General features: G+C 37.8%; 1 protein-coding gene across 17 annotated transcripts in view; it reads left to right on the top strand.

The window, feature by feature from the left end:
- Window positions 1-19,010, top strand: part of SEMA5A (semaphorin 5A) — a 412,186-nt gene that overhangs the window by 191,803 nt on the left and 201,373 nt on the right. For all 17 annotated transcript variants that reach the window (XM_083823075.1, XM_083823077.1, XM_083823078.1 and 14 more), the window contains one exon: window positions 9,365-9,464. In XM_083823075.1, the coding sequence (XP_083679201.1) occupies window positions 9,365-9,464 (100 nt within the window). The remainder of the gene's footprint in view (window positions 1-9,364; window positions 9,465-19,010) is intronic.

The following is a 19,010-nucleotide window of genomic DNA, read 5'->3' as shown; positions in this document are numbered from 1 at the left end:
ACCTATGCTGTCCCCCAGGCTTCCCTCTCTTTTACACACATGAACTTAGTCGTACTGTTTTCTCACTATGCTGTTGTTGGTCCAGAAAATTTCCTGAAAATTTTCTGAAACTCTGAAACTTTGCATCACCACTTTTAATTAACACTGTACTTTGTTTTTATGCTGTATATCTTCTTGTGACTCCTCACCTGAACATTATCCCATTTCAGCTTGAATCTACCTCTAATCTGATGACAGGCTTCTAGTCAGCTTTAGTCTTACATCTGTTGCTTTTTAAAGTACAGTTTGTACGTGATTTATTTTCCTGGCCTGGATACCACATCCTTTGCTTGAGTATGTTTGTGTTTATAGCTAAGACTCTTGGTTGAAGTGATACAACCCATAAACCATTCTAACACACATAGTCTACTATAATAAATTGGCTTTAGTAGCTTCCAGTGATCCCTCAGATTTCTTTGATACCTATCAAAGCTTCTCTCTTAAATGCATGTTAAGCATTTTACTGTTGTGCAGAAGAACTCATCTTAGCTGTGAACTGAAGTGGAGCTGACTCCTTAGTTGCCCTTAAAAACATGGCAGCTAACACCGGTCTTATGGTTCTGCTGATGTCCTTTTCTGGAAATTCTTTTCGGTGTCTTTGTTTTCTCTAACACTGCCCCAAGCTCCTCTCTGTTATGCAGCCAGGTGCATACACAATTCAAGAAGAGGAGTGGTTGCTATATCTGCTTCTGACAGCTTCACAAAATGGAAAAAGTTTAGTGATTACGATGAGAACAGCGGTTTCCCAAGAGCTGAGATAGCAGAGAATCTAAACAGTGAGAGGGTAGATTGCAATCCCTACTGTGTTTCTACAGCAATGGGCTTGAGTTTATCTCAAGGTGATGTCATTCAGGCTGATACTTATGAATATTTCATTGCAAAACATTGAGAACAGATGTGTGCAATGACGAAACAATTAGAATGACAGTTGAATGCAATCTGCAAGTAGGCAAACATAAGTTGGTATTGTATTTAAATGCACCATGGAGAAAAACACAGAACTGAGCCCCAAGACCCTAAATGATTCAGTATTGACTCTTCCCATCTCTTTTTTCGTTAATTTTTGTTTCTTGATGGTAGTTTGCAGCATGATATTTTTCATGGTTCCTACTTTGGACAGTTAGTAAAGATAGGTAGGCTTTTTGCTTTAAAGTGGATTAGGGTTTGAAAATCCTTATTTCAGTTTATGGCTTATGCAACAGTCTGTAAGTCACTTTACATTTGTTGTTCAAAAAAAGGTTCTGAAGATCAAGCAACAGAAAGTTTTTAAGCACAGTACTTGGCAACTCAAACAGTTTTGAAGCATACCTAGTTATTATTTTTAAATACAATGCTATCCTCAGATGACTGATACTTTGTGATTTAAGAACATTATAACATCAGGTGCTTCATGTTTAAGTCAAGGGTTTGTTTTCTTAGAAGTGGGAAGAGTATGGTTAATGATATCTTGGCCAGGTTGGCTAGCATAACTTTGCAAAGTAGGTTCTATTGTTCTTCTCCCCTCTAGTTTTATACTATTTCTGTGTAAGAGAGAGAAAAAAATGAAAAAGTCTCTTAACTGGATATCGCGGCTGATACCTCGTCACTGTGTAATTTCTGTAGAACTCTCAAGTGATCCTAAGCATATAAAACCTGCGCTTGTAGCACTGAAACTGCTTTCATCTAGGTGGGAGTTCAATCTTTTTTCTCTTATACCTTGCATTTGTATGCAATGTGTGTGTTTGAACAATGAAACATAAACAATTCAAACCCCTTGTTCAGAAAAATAAGAAATAAGTAGTCATTGCAGCAGATGTTACTGTCTCTTCCCTGAGGGCACAGACAGTCAGAACCCAAATTCCCTTTAATTATCCCAGTAAAAGACATATGCATGCACATAAGAATGCAGAATTATGTGCTTCTAGCTGGGGAAGCTTGGACTGGGCAAAGAAGACAGGAATGTGGGCTCAGTTTTAGACCTTGAGACTTTGGAGGTTAAAGCAGATTGTAAAAGCAGGTCAAGGAACCAGGGAAGGGCAATTGCTGTGACTGCATCTCCCTTGCCTTGAGAGCTGTAAGCTGACTGCTGAGGCTGTGACTTTGTGACTAATGAGAGCACCAATGAAAAATGCGAGGAGCTGAGTAGAAGTGGGTAAATTTACAGCAAGTTTAAGAAAGAAGTTCAAGTTCATTCTTCTGTGATATAGAACTTGTTTTAAGTCAAGAGGTAGATACTTTAAGTATGCTTTGTTTTCTGTTTTCCCCAATAAAAATAAATAAACTATGTATAGCCCTGCTTTGTTATCACCAAAATTGTCATGAGGCTGGTAATAGTTGTTTTAAAAAGCAGAGACCCAATAAGCAGCTGGTGAACTTTCTGGGTAATGTCAAGGGATTTATAGTCTTAGGATTTGTTTTTATACAGAAGATTTAAAGTGGAGAGGGGTTTGGGGAGCTGGCAGATCTTCTAGATAAGGCCAGAGCTGCATATTTATTTCTTGATTTCTGAAGTTGTCTTTCGAAGGAAGGACAAACTTCAGGATGGTGTTAGGTTGTGATGGATTGTAGGAGAATGACAGCTCCTTTGCTCTTGGTCTAGAGAGACCTCCAGAATAGTGGTTCTTGAAAGAAAGCCGTAGTTTTGAGGTTGGCTTTGTCTTTTTGTTTTTGTGGATTTTTTTTTTTTTTTTTTTTATTCCATATTAGCAAAGATGAGCTCTGAACTGCAGATGGAGATCTGACACATTTTCATGTTTCCAAAGGGGAACCAAATGTAGTATGGTAAAACTTAAAAGAGGAATCTTTCAGTCTGTGGTTGCTGATTTAATCTTGGCAAAACAGTAACTCCATCTTTTTTTTTGTGAAGGATTTGATTATATTAGTTAATCTTGTCTGTACAGTTGTGTTTGTTTTTTTCCTTGGAGGGCAGAAATTGTGGTTTATTTTCTTGTTTCTTCTTGGATCCCTGTTTTAGAAATTTCATAGTTCTTTTACTATTTAATCACCTAATCAATGTATTTATATTTTTCAATGTATTGTCAACATTAAAGTATCCTTAATTTTTATAATAATTACTTAAATCTTCAATTTGATTAGCACATTTTGTTTACCTACTATTGCTACATTCCGCCCCCCCCCCCCCGCCCCCCCCCCCCTTTTATGATGTCTGCATATGTCTGGAATTACAGGTTTTGGAAAAGCAGCCTATAACAAGGAGCCTTTCTCTGCTTTGCAGTAGGCTGCTGTCTTCCAAGTATTCAGCTTCTATCATAGGCTTTATGGAAGAATGGCATGGGTGGATGTTTGTGCTTAGATTTTAAGATGAGTATAATTAGAATATTGCTTTTTACTTCTAACTCTTAGAATGAGCATTTTCTGTAAGAGAAATGGGAAATATTTGCTGTGCTTACTATATTTGTTAGATGAGTATTTTATGATTTTTTATTGTCTTGCATTACTCTCAAAAAAAAAAAAAGAAAAAAAGACACTTTTGACGTTTTCATTTTGAATGCATCCAACAGGAGCATTTCCATCAAGAAAAAGCGCATTCTGGCATGTTTTGCAACAGTGCTAGACCAGTATTGATAGAGAAAGAATTTGGTCCGAAGTAAGTAAAAATATGTGAAGAATGACTTAAAGTTATTAAATGCAAACATGTAAAGGATGACTTTACAAATATTTAAATAGTATCCTGTAATTGTATGGGTTTAAACACAATATAAGTGTTTACTATATATAGTTTAAATGCTATGCACCAGAAGTAGAGTGAATTAGTTGTGATGGAGCTTCAGGTCACTGCAGCTTGAGGAATGCGCAAGGTAGTTTGCTCGGGTCTAGCATAGGTTTCTCAGCACTACAATGACACGCAGACAAGCCTTGATGCATGATCTAGAAGTCTGTTCACAGCTGTGTTTTCAGAAGCTTATCTGAGAAACAAACACCTGTATATGATATGCATGTGTAGACATAGCCAGTTTCTTCCAGCAATTTAATTTTAAAAAAATACAAAAAATAAAAACCTTAGAGCTGAAAATTACTTAAAACAGCAAGTCATTGTACATGAGTGCTGAGTAATGTACCTTGAATAAATCCTAGAAAAGTAAGTTATGTTGTTGACACATTAAGCCTCATCCCCTTTCGGATAAGTAGGGATGAACTGTGATCTGTTTTGGATGAAGCGCAGCTGTTCTTTGGCTGAATTGTTTTGATGGAGTTCTCTGTTCTGTTGGCACCTGTGGAATAGTATTTGCACATATTTCCTTTCTTCACTGGAGTTGTGGCACTTTTTCTTCTTTCATGTGCAGTGAGTTGATAACTTACAGGCAAAGGTTTGTTTAATTCATTTCTGTGAGGGGAGAATACACTGAAAGAGCTGGGAAAGAGCATTGATTGGAAATGTAAGAAAATATGTATAAACAGAAGTGACTTGTGAAAGATGCAACAAGCTCCAGCATGCCATTATTTCTTCTCTCTCTCTCTCTCTTTTTTTTTATTCTCTCTCTTTTTTTTTTTTTTAAAGACAGAAATACTTGTTTTCATGATGTTGTTTTGAGTGAATTTGTTATTCGTGGAAATAGATCATAATGGGAAGCTTAAAATGAGGACTTAACAATCACACTGAAATTGACACCGATGATACACAGAAATTACATAAGAGTATCCCGTTTTTCTCAGCCCTCACTTTAAAATAGCTAGGTATGATGGAGTCCAGAAATGTCACAGCGAAGAGTTCACCTGTGCACCTAACTTGACCCTTAAAGAGTGAAGTGCCGCAAATAAATCCCAGAACAGGGCACGCTGATGAGTGAGCAGGTGGATTGCCTCTTGCCAGCTGCAGAGGCTCACTTGATGGATTCTCCTGGGGTTAATGAGGCAGTGTGGCACATCAGAGCAGAGGCTTCTGACTTGTCTCACTCCCTTTCAAGAGGATGGTAATATAACATGAGTATCACAGGAAGGGAAGATCTAAGCTAGGCTAAAATCATTATACAACTTCAGGAAGATAGGGATTATCCTATCATCCTTAGATTAGACACGTTTAATTAGAATAACTTCAGCATGCAGTAGTATATTACATTTTTCTATGATAAGATTAGTGATTTTGTTGTACCGATGCCACCCAGAGACTTCTGTTAATATTGCAAATCTGCTAGTTTTCAGCAGTATTATTATTAATTTAAAGTTTCTTCAAGAAGGTGGTTCTGCATATGTTTAACTTTTTGCTCTTTATTTACACAAAAGGACACCATTGCATGAGGTACCATATACGTACACTGTAAACACTACTGATTTTTTAAAATATCTTTTAATTTGCTAATGAAATTGGTACATTTTTAGTCTCATCTCTTGATTTCATTAGTTACCATTAAAGATCACTTCTGAATTCAGTTCTAAACAAGCCATTCTCTTCCTTGTTAGTCATTCGTCAATTTATTTGGCTGTTTACTGTAAGTCTTCTTTGAAGGGCTGAATAATGAAACCTAGGTTGGAGAGAACTTGATTGTTTATTTGTGGAGAACTGCAGAGCTCAGCAGCCCTTGCCTAGTCCCTGACAATGTACTCCAGACAAACCAGGGCCCGTTGGGCAGACAATATTTTTAAAGCAAAAATGAGACAGATTTCTGGACTTTCATTATTTGTATGAGTATCTAACGCTGTCATGTCGAGCCTTGGTTTTTACCCTCCTTTGTCTATAAAGTTCTTTAGGAGACTCCTTTGACCTTTCCTACAAGCTGAGGGGACTTCAGTGTGTTTGCTGTGCCATGGGTGTATGAGCCATGGCAAACTTTGCTTCCTAAGCTATTATAAAAAGAACTAAATCCCAGAAGACCCTGAAAAACCCACTGTGATTCACAGCATGTCAAGAGATTTTGAGAAAACTACAGCTCTCTCTGACTCTTTTGATACCAGTCTTTCAATTCCTTGCGAAAATATCCATTTTCTTTCAGGAATGCATTTAAGACCTGAAGATTTCAGTCCTATATTAGTGGGATGTATTGGCCAATGATAGAAACATATTACGGTAGTACTGGAAGGACCCACCATGTGTTGGAGACCTGTTGTTGTCATGATTGTATGTAAACAACGTATACACTTATGCATGCACAGCTTTAAGCCTGAGAACAGTATCAGTGGGAATGTAAATGTATGTACTTGGCTTCAAAGGTGAGGGGGAAAAAACAGGTTGAAGGTGTGTCTGAATAACTGTTTTCAGTATCAGAACAGAGACTTCACTGAAGGGCTAGTTGTTTTACTCTGTTGCACCTGTGGCGAAGGTAGGGGAAAAGGAGGGAATGCCAGGAGTCAGAGAGAACTGTGAAATGGAGGGATTGCTGCAGCTTGTCACCTGTATCAGCAAGCAGTACAGCGAGGTTATGTGTCAGCAGGCAGCTTAATTAAATTACGCCTTTATTTATCATGTTGTAGTATACAAAATATATAGCTGTGTTATTTTGTAAAGCATGTCATGTTGCATCAATGTGATAAGCGTTAATAAATAGAAATTATTATTTTACCATGAGTTTTTAGTTCTAAGAAAAATATTTTATAGACCTTTAATAGCTTCTTACGCATTTCTGACTCTAAGGAGATAATTCATAACAGAATGGAAAGGCCTACATCTTTTCAGCTAGATTTTGATGTTTAGATGATGTTATATCTAATTTTTCAACTAAATCAACAGAATAAACTTTCTGTATTGTAACTCAAAGCAGAATTTTACCAAGAAGCTTTTATTTTAACAGTTGTGTTTTGTTTGATTGTCTTTGTTGTTTTTGTTTGCTAGTTTTCCCATACAGAAATATCACAAAGTTGAAGTTTTATTCCATAAAGGCTTGTTCCTGTGAGATACATGATGGCACTCTGGTACACAAGACACAATTTCAGAGCATTTGCTGCGAAGAATGGCTCTTGCTGCCATTTGCTCTTCCTGATCTTATTCACTCGAGCAAGAATGATGTTGAATGCAACAGAGAAAGGATAAAATATTTTATTGTTTGGAGTGACAGAGGGGAATCAGATTTCAGATAGATTTCTTAACAAGTCCTCATCCTCTTCTCAGTTTTTCCTGGGCTTGCCTTGCCCAACCAGGCCTCTGCCCCCTTGCTCCAAACCTGGAAATGGTCTTGACCACTTCTTTGCTGTACCTTGAAGCTTTATTTTGTCATGCTGAGACAGCAGAGCTAGTGGAAGAGAATTGCTTCCTTGAATCTCAGTCTCCCTGGTAGACTTCTGGCATGAACACATATCCTGGGTTGTCTTTCCAGCCCCTAGTGCATCCTCTGCTCTCTGGCTTGGTTGGACTCAAAGCCTGGGTTCTAGCTTCTGCCTTTTGTGAAGCTTTAAAGTCCTGAATGAGAGTGAGATTCTTAAAGACTTATATCTCTATTTCCTTATCTTCATGTCCTACCAGATTTATCAACTTTTTTTTTTTTTTTTGAAATTAGCAATTGATTATTTGATATGAAAGGTGTTACTGAACAGTTGAGGTTGTAAAATCAAGTACACAAATGTTAGGAAATGTCTATGTCAGGCTTTCCTGTGTAGCCTTATATGTATAAATATAAATAGATGAATATATATAAGGCCATATAGGCATATAGTGTGTGCGTATAAGTGTAAATATATATATTTTTTCTCTTACTGAATCCTGCTAGGTTCTATGCACAGCATGTGTAGCAGTAGCTGGTGGCAGCTGTAACCATAGTTATTTAACATGTGTCCCCATCCCCTCTCCTGCCCTGTTTTGAGAACCTATCCAGCACAGATGGAAACAACAGTGAATTTAGCTACAAATTCTGCAGAACGTGTACAAACTGGCATTACAGTCCTGTAATTGCCCAGATGCATACAGGCTGTCATTAAAAATGCAGAAGTTAGTTTTCTGACACCCAAGTGATTCTACTGCATGGTTCCATCTGTTTTTTCCAAGTATATGATGCTACTGCTTCTGCACAGTACATTTAATGTTGCTCTGCAATGGCTGAAAACATTTGGACACAGAATAACATTTTTCTCTGGGGCCCTCTCCGTAGGAATAGATGACCTACTTGTGCTAAAAACTTTAATATTTAAATTAAGAACAAATCATCCTGAAACAGGCATCAGACATGGATTATTTCAACCCAAATATTTTCAGAAGTGAAAATATGCATGTGAGCAAAGGGAGTTTATAATGGGAGTTGACAACCTAAGCCATAGCTGGGGATACTAGTTCCAAAAATGACGCTGCCATGGCATTCTCAGTGGTTGGTGTTGACTCTGTGTCTCAAGTGGGCATGACCAGGTGTTCACCTTTGGTATTTTTTTATTGTCTTTTTCAGATATGTAGTCCTTAAGTCGATAGTTCCACAGCCCGTTGTGTTATACATACATAGCTCTATTTATCTTTTGCATATGTTCCAGACAACAGATTTACAGCAAACATTTAGAATAAAATAAAATAAAAGTGTTTTGATATCCTGAGAATTGGGGGAAAGATTCTTGAGGAAAAGGCTTCTTTGCAACTTCACTTCCTTTAAAGAACCATTTGTATAATTACTGAAATTTTAGGAAATCAATGTGTTTGTGTAAAAGTAAGTTAATGAATCTTGCTCTGTTCCCAGAAAAATGTTTGTGGTAATAGCACCACACTGTTGTTGCGGGTGTAAAAATAATAGTAATACAAATATATAAGGAGCTGGCATGCAGTTATTTATGAGTGCTTGACTTTGAAACTAGAAATAGATTTATATTCTGAATAAAAGTAAAGCTTGTTGCTGAATTTCAGCAGCTTATCCACTTGTCTGTTCTGTGCTTTACGTAGCACTACATTGGTCTGAGAAAGATAGGTTAAAAAAAATGTTCATTTGAATTTCAAGCATGTTCCCTCTTACCTCCCTCATGTCTCAACCTCTTTATTGTGAAAATGATGAAAATTCAAATTTGCTCATTTTCCTCATTGCTTTCCACTTGGTCGGACCTTCATTAAAGAAGAAAACAAAAAATGCTAGTCCTCATCTGCTTCTGATGCATGGAAAATTAATCTGACTTCATCTGTGTATCTACCAGTTTATTGTAATTGTACTGTGTTGTTGTCTGCTTTACCTAAGGAAGAAAAACATCTGGCTTATAAATCAGAACACAATTAGAAAACTTCATTCAAACATTTATTGGGTGACTGCCCAACCTGTTTTATAGGTCTATAGCGAAGATTATGTGGTATGGTAGTAATAATGCCTATCTTTCCTTAGAGGACCATACTAAGAAAACTTGCAGCCCCACAGTATCTGCAAATGTAATGCTGACTACCTGATATATTACAACTACGACATTTACAGTAACGTTTATTTCTTCTTCATTGTTTTAGAAATTGCCCCTTGGTTACATGTGTTCAGAGCAGAAGATGCTGTAGACTTCTCACAGTTAACATTTGACCCGGGACAAAAGGAACTTATTGCTGGAGCAAGGTGAGAAATATCTTTTCTTTCCATGTTGCATCAGATTGGATTTTGTTCTTTCAAAAGTAATATCGAGTCAAATTCTAACATCAGATTGCTCTCGTGACTTCCCTGCTTTCCACACCCACTCACCTGAAGTGTGTGTGTGTGTGTTTATTTCTCTTATTTCTGACCAGAGTTGGAAGATGGACTACGTGGTATCAAGGAATGCACAGTAGCTTGTACTTCTCTCATTTTAAAGAGGAATGTCCTGGAGTACTCTCAAACTTTAGATGCATACAGTAGAGCAAGGGAGATGCTTTATGACACTGTGACAGAAGTTAGTATAGCATAAAGCTTGCAATGATCCCAACTTTGGCTATACAATACTGCTGTTCTTGCCTGGGTGATTCTAATAATTAATTATTCATTGCAGTTATGAACTGCTAAAGTCTGCAGAATTAGTGGTGAAGTCAGTGATAATCATTTCCTCACAGTAAGACAGTACTTTGCAAGCTGTGATAAATAGTGACACTGTCTTTGGTGTCAACAGTGAAACAGCGTCAGTCATTAAACACCAGTTTTTCCTCCCTTAACATATGAAGTATAGTAAAATGTTTTGGTTGGCAAATATTTTATCCAACTAACTTATTATTTAAATTTTCCTTTTGAATATATTTTACTGTCTAAAATTTACAAAGTTCCAGTCACTTCATATTTCTGATACATTTAACATTAGAGTACATTTCTGTTTTCCAATTTGTTTCTTAGTTGAAATTGAGGTTGATTGTATGGAATCGTAAGATGCACTGCAAAAAATTTTTGTCCCTGTAAGGGGGAAACATTTCTGTTTATGTAGTAGATACTTATGTCTGGCACACCTGAAATGGGATTTACTGTGTGCTCATGTTGATTTGCTATTCTGTAAGCTGCCAAATGAAATGAGGCATAATGCTGTATGAAGACAGCCAGTGTAAGTCAGAGCAGTCTGAGCCTCTCCACAGTCACATGAAGTTGCATCTTGGATCAGTGCACACTGTATGGATCTCAATAACCTATGAAAAAAAAAAATACTTCCCCCCCCCCCCCCCCCTTTATTGTCCATGCTGTTCATGTAGCTTCTGAATCTCAGGGAAGAATACATTCTCTAGAATTTGTGCTTTCAGTGAAGTCTTTTGAATCATTATGGGATAAGCTGCAAATGATTGTCTTGAATAGTCAGTGACTGTGAAAGAATACCACTTGCCAATTCTGCCTTTTGCAAAAGGCTTAATGCAGTAGGAGCAATAGGATTCATTTGGTTTCTCTGCAAGTTACTATAACATCACAGCTTCATATCTCTTATTGTGGCTAAAATTGCATAAATAAAAATAGTATTATTAAAAGCACAACAGAAATCTTTGTTTTCTGCAGCCCAGTGAAGATGGCTATTACGTGTTCATTAATTTGTTAGATTTTTCTGTTCCTTATTTCATATTATATATTTCTATTCTGAATGTTGAGCTTTTCCACAGTGTTGTTCTTTTTTTTTTTTTCCTGCACTTACCTTCAGGTTTCCCTAACTGTTCATATTATTGCTATTAGTATCTTCTTTTCAATACATTTTTTTTTTTTCCTTAAAGCATTGTGCCAGACTATTTGGTGAAAGGTATTGTGTGTCTTCAGGTCTTAGATTCAGTAGATGGGGAACCAGTTGCTGTGGTGCTCTAGTCCCCCAAACTGCAAGTGTTGGTCTTGCATCTTTTACATGGAGTCTGCCTGATCATGGAGAATGAATCCACTCATGTGAAATGTGATGTAGACTTTTCAGCTCATTTTCAGGAGTGATGTTTGCAGCCTTTTTACGGGTGTCAGTAACGTGAACTTTTGCAAGTCTTGAGAAGAGAGGAAATGAACTTTTGAGTGATGGTGTGTGTCGAGTTATCAGTTCCTTGTGTTTTTCTTTAAAACATTGCTTGTAGATATGCTTCACACAAAGTCATCTGAACAGAGCATAAATATTACTGTATTTGTACTATGGCCTGTGGATTAAATTTTAGTTAAAGTTTCTTGCACATCTGCTTCACAGGTTTCACGTTTCCTAAGACTGGTGAGAGGAATTCCTTTTCTGTCCTAAGCCATAAATGTGCTCTCATAAAATATAGTGAGGAGAATGCACTGTTAATTCCTCATCCCCTGTGGAATATCTTTTGATATGCAATCACTTCTCTTGGACTATTCCTACAAATGAGAGAGAGAGAGAGAATCACAGAATCATTCAGATTGGAAAAGATGTCTAAGATCACCTAGTCTCACCTTTAACCTCGTACTGACAAGGCTACCACTAAACCATGCTACTAAGTTCTAAATCTACACGTTTTTTGAAGATCTCCAGGGATAGTGACTCAACCATTTCCCTGGGCAGTCTATTCCAATGCTACGCACCCCTTTCAGTAAAGAAATTTCTCCTAATATCTAATATAAAACTCCCCTGGTACAACTTGGAGGCCAAGAAGATCCCAATCCCAAACTTACTACAACCTTCTTTAAAGCAATTGTAAAGTACAGTAAGGTCTCCCTGAGCTTTCTCTTCTCCAAGCTAAACAATCATAGAATCATGGAATCCCAGCTCCCTCAGCTGCCACTCATAAGTCTTGTTTTCTAGACACTTCACCAGCTTTGTTGCCCTTCTTTGGAAATGCTCCAGCACCTCAATGTCCTTCTTGTAGTGAGGGGCCCAAAACTGAACACAGTATTCAAGGGTGTGGCCTCACCAGAGCAGAGTACAGGGGGACAATAACTTCCCTTGTCCTGCTGTCCACACTGTTTGATCCAAGCCAGGATGCTGTTGGCCTCCTTCACCACCTGAGCACACTGCTGGCTCATTCAGATGGCTGTCAACCAATACTGCCAGGTCCCTTTCCACCAGGCAGCTTTGCAGCCACTCTTCCCCCAGCCTGTAACATTGCATGGGGTTTTTGCGCCCTAGCGGCAGGACCCAGCACTTAGCCTTGTTGAACGTCATAAAGTTGGCCTCATCCCATCGTCCCAGCCTATCCAGATCCCTCTGCGGAGACCTCCTGTGCTTGGTTAGATCAACACTTGTGCCCAACTTGATGTCTGCAAACTTACTGAGGGTGCACTCAATGCCCTTGTCCAGATCATTGACAAATATATTGAAGAGAACTGGCCCTAGTACTGAGCCCTGGGGGACACCACTTGTGACGGGCCTCCAGCTGGATTTAACTCCATTCACCATGGCTCTTTGTTCCTGGCCACCCATACAGGCCTTGAGTAGCCAGCTTCTTCTGGAGAATGCTGTGGGAAATGGTGTCAAAAGCCTTACTGAATTCTAGGTAGACCACATCCACAGCCTTTCCCTCATCCACTGAGGGCATCTCCTTGTTGTAGAAGGAGATCATGTTTGTCAGGCAGGACCTGCCTCTGGTAAACCCATGCTGACTGGACCTGCTCACCTGGTTGTCCTGTAAGTGCTGCATGGTGGTACTCAAGATAATCTGCTGCATGAGCTTCCCTGACACTGAGGTCAGACTGACAGGCCTGTAGTTCCTTGGGTCCTCCTTCTGGCCCTTCTTGTAGACGGGCATCATTTTTGTTAGCCTCCAGTTCAGTGGGACCTCCCCTGGTAGCCAGGACTGCTGATAAAAATTTGTTTTATATATATATATATATATATATATATATATATATATATATATACACATAATCTTCTTATGTTCTTGTACTAGCACATTTCATTACTGAAAAAACAATAGCTAAGTCACATGTGATTTCACTAAGGTCTGAACAGTTAAAAGTTCCTTTTTCAGTTGTGAAACTGATAATTCATAGTCTTCTAACATGTTTTTTCCCTTGTGTAGTCAGTCATTCAGTAGCGATGTGACACATGGCAAAGCTACAAATAAACTTGCATTAATGTATTACTTGGTTTACACTGTCAAGAGAAATACACCCATTTTGATTTACTTCTCAAGCATCGAAACAAAACTGGGAGGTGATGCCTGTACCTCTAGACTTCTGCTTTAGTTAAGGTGGTGTTCTTCAAAAATGATTTTCATAGCCCAGAGCTGTGCTCTGGCTCATCTTAAGTTTATAATTGCATTTTCTTGCCATAGTGGAGTTTAGTGAACTTTTTGCCAAAATTTCTCTATCTCAGAAGCCAAATGAAAGAGTGTTGTGAGAATTCAATACTATTGCAAATTCCTAAATTCCATTTCCATCACTGATACTGACAGTGAGTGATGTTCTTCTAGCTTCGAAAGTCTACAACCTCTGAAGAGGTTCATGACTTTTTTATCTTAATGAGCAAGGTGGAGAGGATCCTATCTGGGATCCACACTGGATTCCCACAGGGGGCTGCCAATGTCACGCAGCTATATAAAAACGCAAATAAGATCTCATAATTCATTGAAAACTATCTCCAGCAGTGACATAGAAGAATTGACACCATTGCACAAGATACCTGGGAGACCTAAACTGTAGCAGGAAAAAAAAAAAAAAAGATTAACTGAAATTGGAAAAAGGAATAAAGAAGGCCTGCTAAAAGAAGTGGGTTGGAGTTAGTGTAGGGAAAAAAGGCTGAGCCTGTGCACAGCAACTGCCCATGAATCTATCAGTGAGTACATCTAGGGAAGGAAATAGCTGGATAAACTATACAGTAGCATTGGCAGAAAAACAAATAATTTTAAGTTGGACATGGATAATTTAGTCAAGAAACAATGAGTTTTGTCACATTTTACCAGTGTGAACAAAACAAGAAAACAACTATTTTTTGAGATAGAGAACTCTAAATATACGAAAGGGACTCTATATTATAACATTTGCCATACCAGGCAATTACCAGAAAGGTCATATCCAGTCCTGTATTGCTAAAATTAATCTTGCTTACCTATTTTGGGAAATAAAGTTGGTTCTCTGGATGTCTGTGGACATTCCGTAATTGCTGTGCAAAAACACATTTTTTTTCTTTTTTTCACCTGAGCACAGGTTGTCCTCCAGTCCTCATGAGAAATCTCCAGTTGATATTTTGTTTTGCAAAATGTCCAGCTCTCTTACAGGTTTTAGGTTGATTAATTTGAAGTATCCTTGTCTTACTTCAGTTTTGTTACACCATTCACAGAGATCTGTGAGTGTTATCTTAAGTTGTCCAATACTTGCTCACACTTTCACACTTTCAGTTTAATCATCCCATCTGCCCTGGCACTAGTGTTTTCCTTGTGATGAGGAGTTGCCTAAGTTTTGGAACAACTGCGCTATTTCCTCATTTCACCACCCCCATTCAGGAGAGAGATTGGCAGTCTGAGTAAAGTTTGGGTTTTGCTCAGTCTGGCTTATTTTTAGAGTGTGCACACTTACGTTTCTCTGAATTCAGCTGAAAGAAGTAACTATAGTCAATTTTTGTTGTTCACCTCTCAAATTTCTCACATATCTTGCACCTCAACGGTGGCAGATGTTTCTCTCTTTGGTCGCAATCATATGCTTTTTCCTGTCATGAAGTGCAATGCCTTTTATTTGTGACTGCTGTAGTTTCTGCACATTGCTATACAATACAGGATCAATTATACCTTCAATTTTAATGTTAAAAGGAAAGCTAGCAGTGCTGTTGAGTTTACACAGGTTTTGTGTCAAGTAACATTGTCAATCTTTAACCTCTTCCAATGTAACAGGTCTGCTTAATAACATGTTTTGAATCTGAAGCATAAGAGTTGTAATACTTTTGTTTTAAACCATATCATTCTGTCGTATGTCAACCTGCTGTGCAAATTGAGATATATATGTACTATTGGTGAGGGCTTCAGAGGGAGATGAATATCTTCTAAAATGATGGATGAGTTAGCCTGGACCTCAGTAACAACTTATAGTTGCCCTGCTTGCCTGGTACCCTTTACCACAAGTTGATTGAGTAGAAAAATTCATTTAGTTAGCTTCAAGAAATAGGGGGAATGGGGTAGAAGAGGTGGGTCCAAGGAAATGAAAAGGTAGAGGGAGAAATTGTATTGCCCAACATTGATGTAACCGTCCAAAGTGCATAGTGAAGACAAGCAAAGATTAAAGTTCAATTTCTGAAGTTAAATTAGGGGAAGAAGAATTACTTGTATTATAATTATGTATTATGTGTTTTAAAATTAGCATGTGAAGAACATGACAGATTTTTCAATGTTATGTCAGTTGGGTCTAGATTTAATGTAAGAGGAATTGTTTCTCTCAATAAGTATGTGTTAAATTGGATGAGATTATACATGTAAGTAAAATGAAATTAAAGAAAAGAAAATAATTTAAGGAGGGACTCTATACAGAAGGAATTCAGTATGAATGTAGAACAGCTGTTAATACATTACAGGAATGCTATTGGCTTTTGACACAGAGTTTCATGGGAGTATAGCTACGTTGCCCTATCTTTACAGCTTGCCACAGGCATTGTTCTTAGCATCACGTATGACCTGGCAGACAAAATAAATGAGCTCTTGCAAACTGAAATCTTCAAGGGATCTCATTTGTTTTCTTCAAAATAGAGAAGAAAAAAAAAAAGGCACCATACAGCAAGACAATTTACTTTTATAATTAAGTGGCATCAGCAAAGGATTACTCTTAGTGCATTAGCTCCTCACTGAGCTCAGGGAAATGAGAGGCTCTTTGTTTATCTTATTCTGATAAATCCTGATAAAATATTCGGTTGAACATTTCTCTGTGTGCTATTTAGTGGACTGACTTAGCACCTAATCAAATATGATAATGAATACTATGTTTCGAAATGCCAGTAAGCATGGAGATTCATGGATTTCCCCAAGAACAACTTTGCCTTCTTTTCCTATGTGAAAGTGCTTTGTCATATCTCCTGTGGCATTTTTTTTTTTTTTTTTTTTTTTGTTTTTGTCTCCTGGAAGGGTCAATTGTGTAGGGAAAAGACCTGCTCAGGGGCAGGATACAGCAGTGTCTGAATGTCTGAATTGCCCTGGCAAATTGTGCATTGCCTTCTTTCTCCTCGTTCCCAGACAACACAGTAAACACTTATTGACTTTAGTTTTTATAAATCAAAAAGTGTTGTAAGTGTACCAGACATTTTAGTAAACCAAGAGTCAACTTAGAATCCTGTCTCAAACCCAGTAGATCAGGGCAGAAATCCTGAGGTTTGAAATAATGGGTTACGTTTTCCTTTTAATCCATTCTTTTTCTTTTATTTTTTTTATTTGTATTTTTTTGTGACTTTTTCATTATTTCTTTTTCCTTAACGGTTTTATTCAGACCATACCGGAATATATAGCAGAATAAGATTATTTAAAGGAAAAGTAAAATAACCCTCTTCTCTCCAAGCTTCTTCTGATTGAAATAGTGAACTGGCAGGAGCGTCGCTGGAGGTCATTCTTGAGATGTGGTAGTTTAGTTTTTATAATCCAAGTTTGGCTTGTTCAACTGTGCTCTAAAATTTGATAGTTGCTTATCAGAAATTGATTTCAAAGCTATTTGATTTTTTTTTTAATTAGATAATATATCTTCAGACATATTGTTTTTGGATTTTTTTTGTTTGTCTCTAACACAGAGCATCTTAACAACAGTGGCTTTCTCCTGTATATTCTTCTGCAAGTTAATTAAATTTGCTTTGAGGTTTAAAACTTGCTTGGAGGTGGCTTATTGCCTCAATCACTCCTTATCTTGTTGATGAAGGACTGTAACAGTATGCCTTTTCACTTAATTAGATATGTGTTTGGGAACGTTAATTTGAACCATTACTACTACTTCCCACAATAACAGAAAGGCAAATTAAAGGATTCATTAACTAGTGGTTTAAGGATTGCTAATAAAGGAATAAATAACTGTACAGGTTTGCTTCTTGCTGTTGTCTGCTCCCAGCAGGAGAATCTGAGAGCTTCATGTTAATGAGAAGTTCTGAGTATATTGGGAGAATACACAGGCACCAGGAATTAGCTGCTGTATTCTCTGAACATCAATCTGGGTTTTATTGCTCATTTAACACATTGTTGGGAGTAATCGATGTCTGTCCTTCTACTGATTGATTTGATCTCATTTCGGGTATGGTTTAATACTAAATCTAAGAGAAATTATCATCCTACTGCTGCTGAAAAAGAAAAAAAAGAGGGTCTTTCTCCCCCTACGTGTTTCCCTTTCCTACTTTGCTACTGGGTTCTTAAATGTTTTTAAAAGCTTGTCCTTCTCCTGCCCATGTCTTCCTCCACTATGCAATTTTCCCCTCCTCTGCACCAGCTCTAGCAATAATCTGATTGCTAAGTAAGACTAGTCAATTCTCTAACCCCACAAAAATTATTACTTTTCTTGTGCTGGCTTAACGTCTTGCTATTCTTTAGTGGAACTAAAACGATGCATCATCAGATGAGATCTGGAGTTGGCCCAGGGTAAGATGAAAAGAGATGAGGTAAGGGTAAATGAAGCTTTTATAGCAAAGAATGCTGTTATTTCATTGTAAACCGTCTTTAGAAATGATATCAAAGGAGAGGTGTTCTGAAGATACGTGTCTTTAACTGAAGTCATTAATGTATATACACTTGATCTGTGCTAGTTGTAGGTCCTGCTGCAGAATATGGCAACTTCTGCCTTCCTTTGCTTCCCTGTTAGAAAGTGTTCTCATGCCATTTACCTTCTTTCTTCTGCAATGGATGTCAATCCTAACATACTGTTTCAGTCCTACACTACCAACAGATTGATTGTGTCTGCTGAACTTCTGTGTGCCTTTACAGCACTGGAATCTAGGGCAGGGTGTTGCTGCCTAAGAGGCTGATACCATGATATAGAAGAAGTCCTAGAGAGCAGCAGTTGGGTCTACGAAGGACTCTCTCCCACCTCTCAAATGCTGGTGCCTTGCGTGAGTCAATGCAGCTCCCTTGTGGAGTGGCTGCTCCAGTGCTAGGCACACATGTGGGCTTCAGTACTCACACCACGAGTGCAGTCAGAAAATGTAACAGTACAACCTTGCATACTGTGTATGAGACCTTCACCTCAGTAGATTTGATGGGAGTGAGATTGCATTTCATATAGAGAAATGTTGGCATCATGTGCTTACGTTAGTATGCATCCTCCTTCTGAATTTCCCATGTACAGCAAACTTCCATTGAAAGGAGGGGCTGTGCTGGAAACAAACTTCTCTACTGAAGGACTGCAGCATGACCACAGAAGGGAAATTGAAGATTTGAAAATGTGGACCATCAAGTTTAGTGTCTCCCTCCACAAGCACTTTAGTATTAACATGATTAAGTATCTTTTTTTTTTTTTTGGACCATGTTGCTCTTGCAGTATCTTTTCTTAATAAAATAAATAATAAAAAAAAGACCAGTCTTTGCTTTCTTAGACTTTTCACCTTCTCCCCTACAAAACCAGCTTAAACAAATTGCACTTGCCAAAGTTGATTACTATGGGAAAGGAGGCTGCAAAAGGTGTGAACTGTCTAAAATGTCTATCTAAGCCCATTCCCATTACTTTTTTTTGGAGGAGATAAAACAGCAAAATTAAATTTAACTTTAAATTAATTAAGATCTTAAACATTGAAATAGTAACAAGACAACGGAGAACTTGCCTGGCTAATTATATGGTAAGGTACTCCATAAT

Source organism: Anser anser (assembly GCF_964211835.1).
Source record: "Anser anser genome assembly, chromosome: 2".
NCBI classification, from domain to species: domain Eukaryota; kingdom Metazoa; phylum Chordata; class Aves; order Anseriformes; family Anatidae; genus Anser; species Anser anser.
The sequence above is the reverse complement of the archived record's forward strand: the minus strand, read 5'-3'. Positions and strand labels throughout refer to the sequence as shown.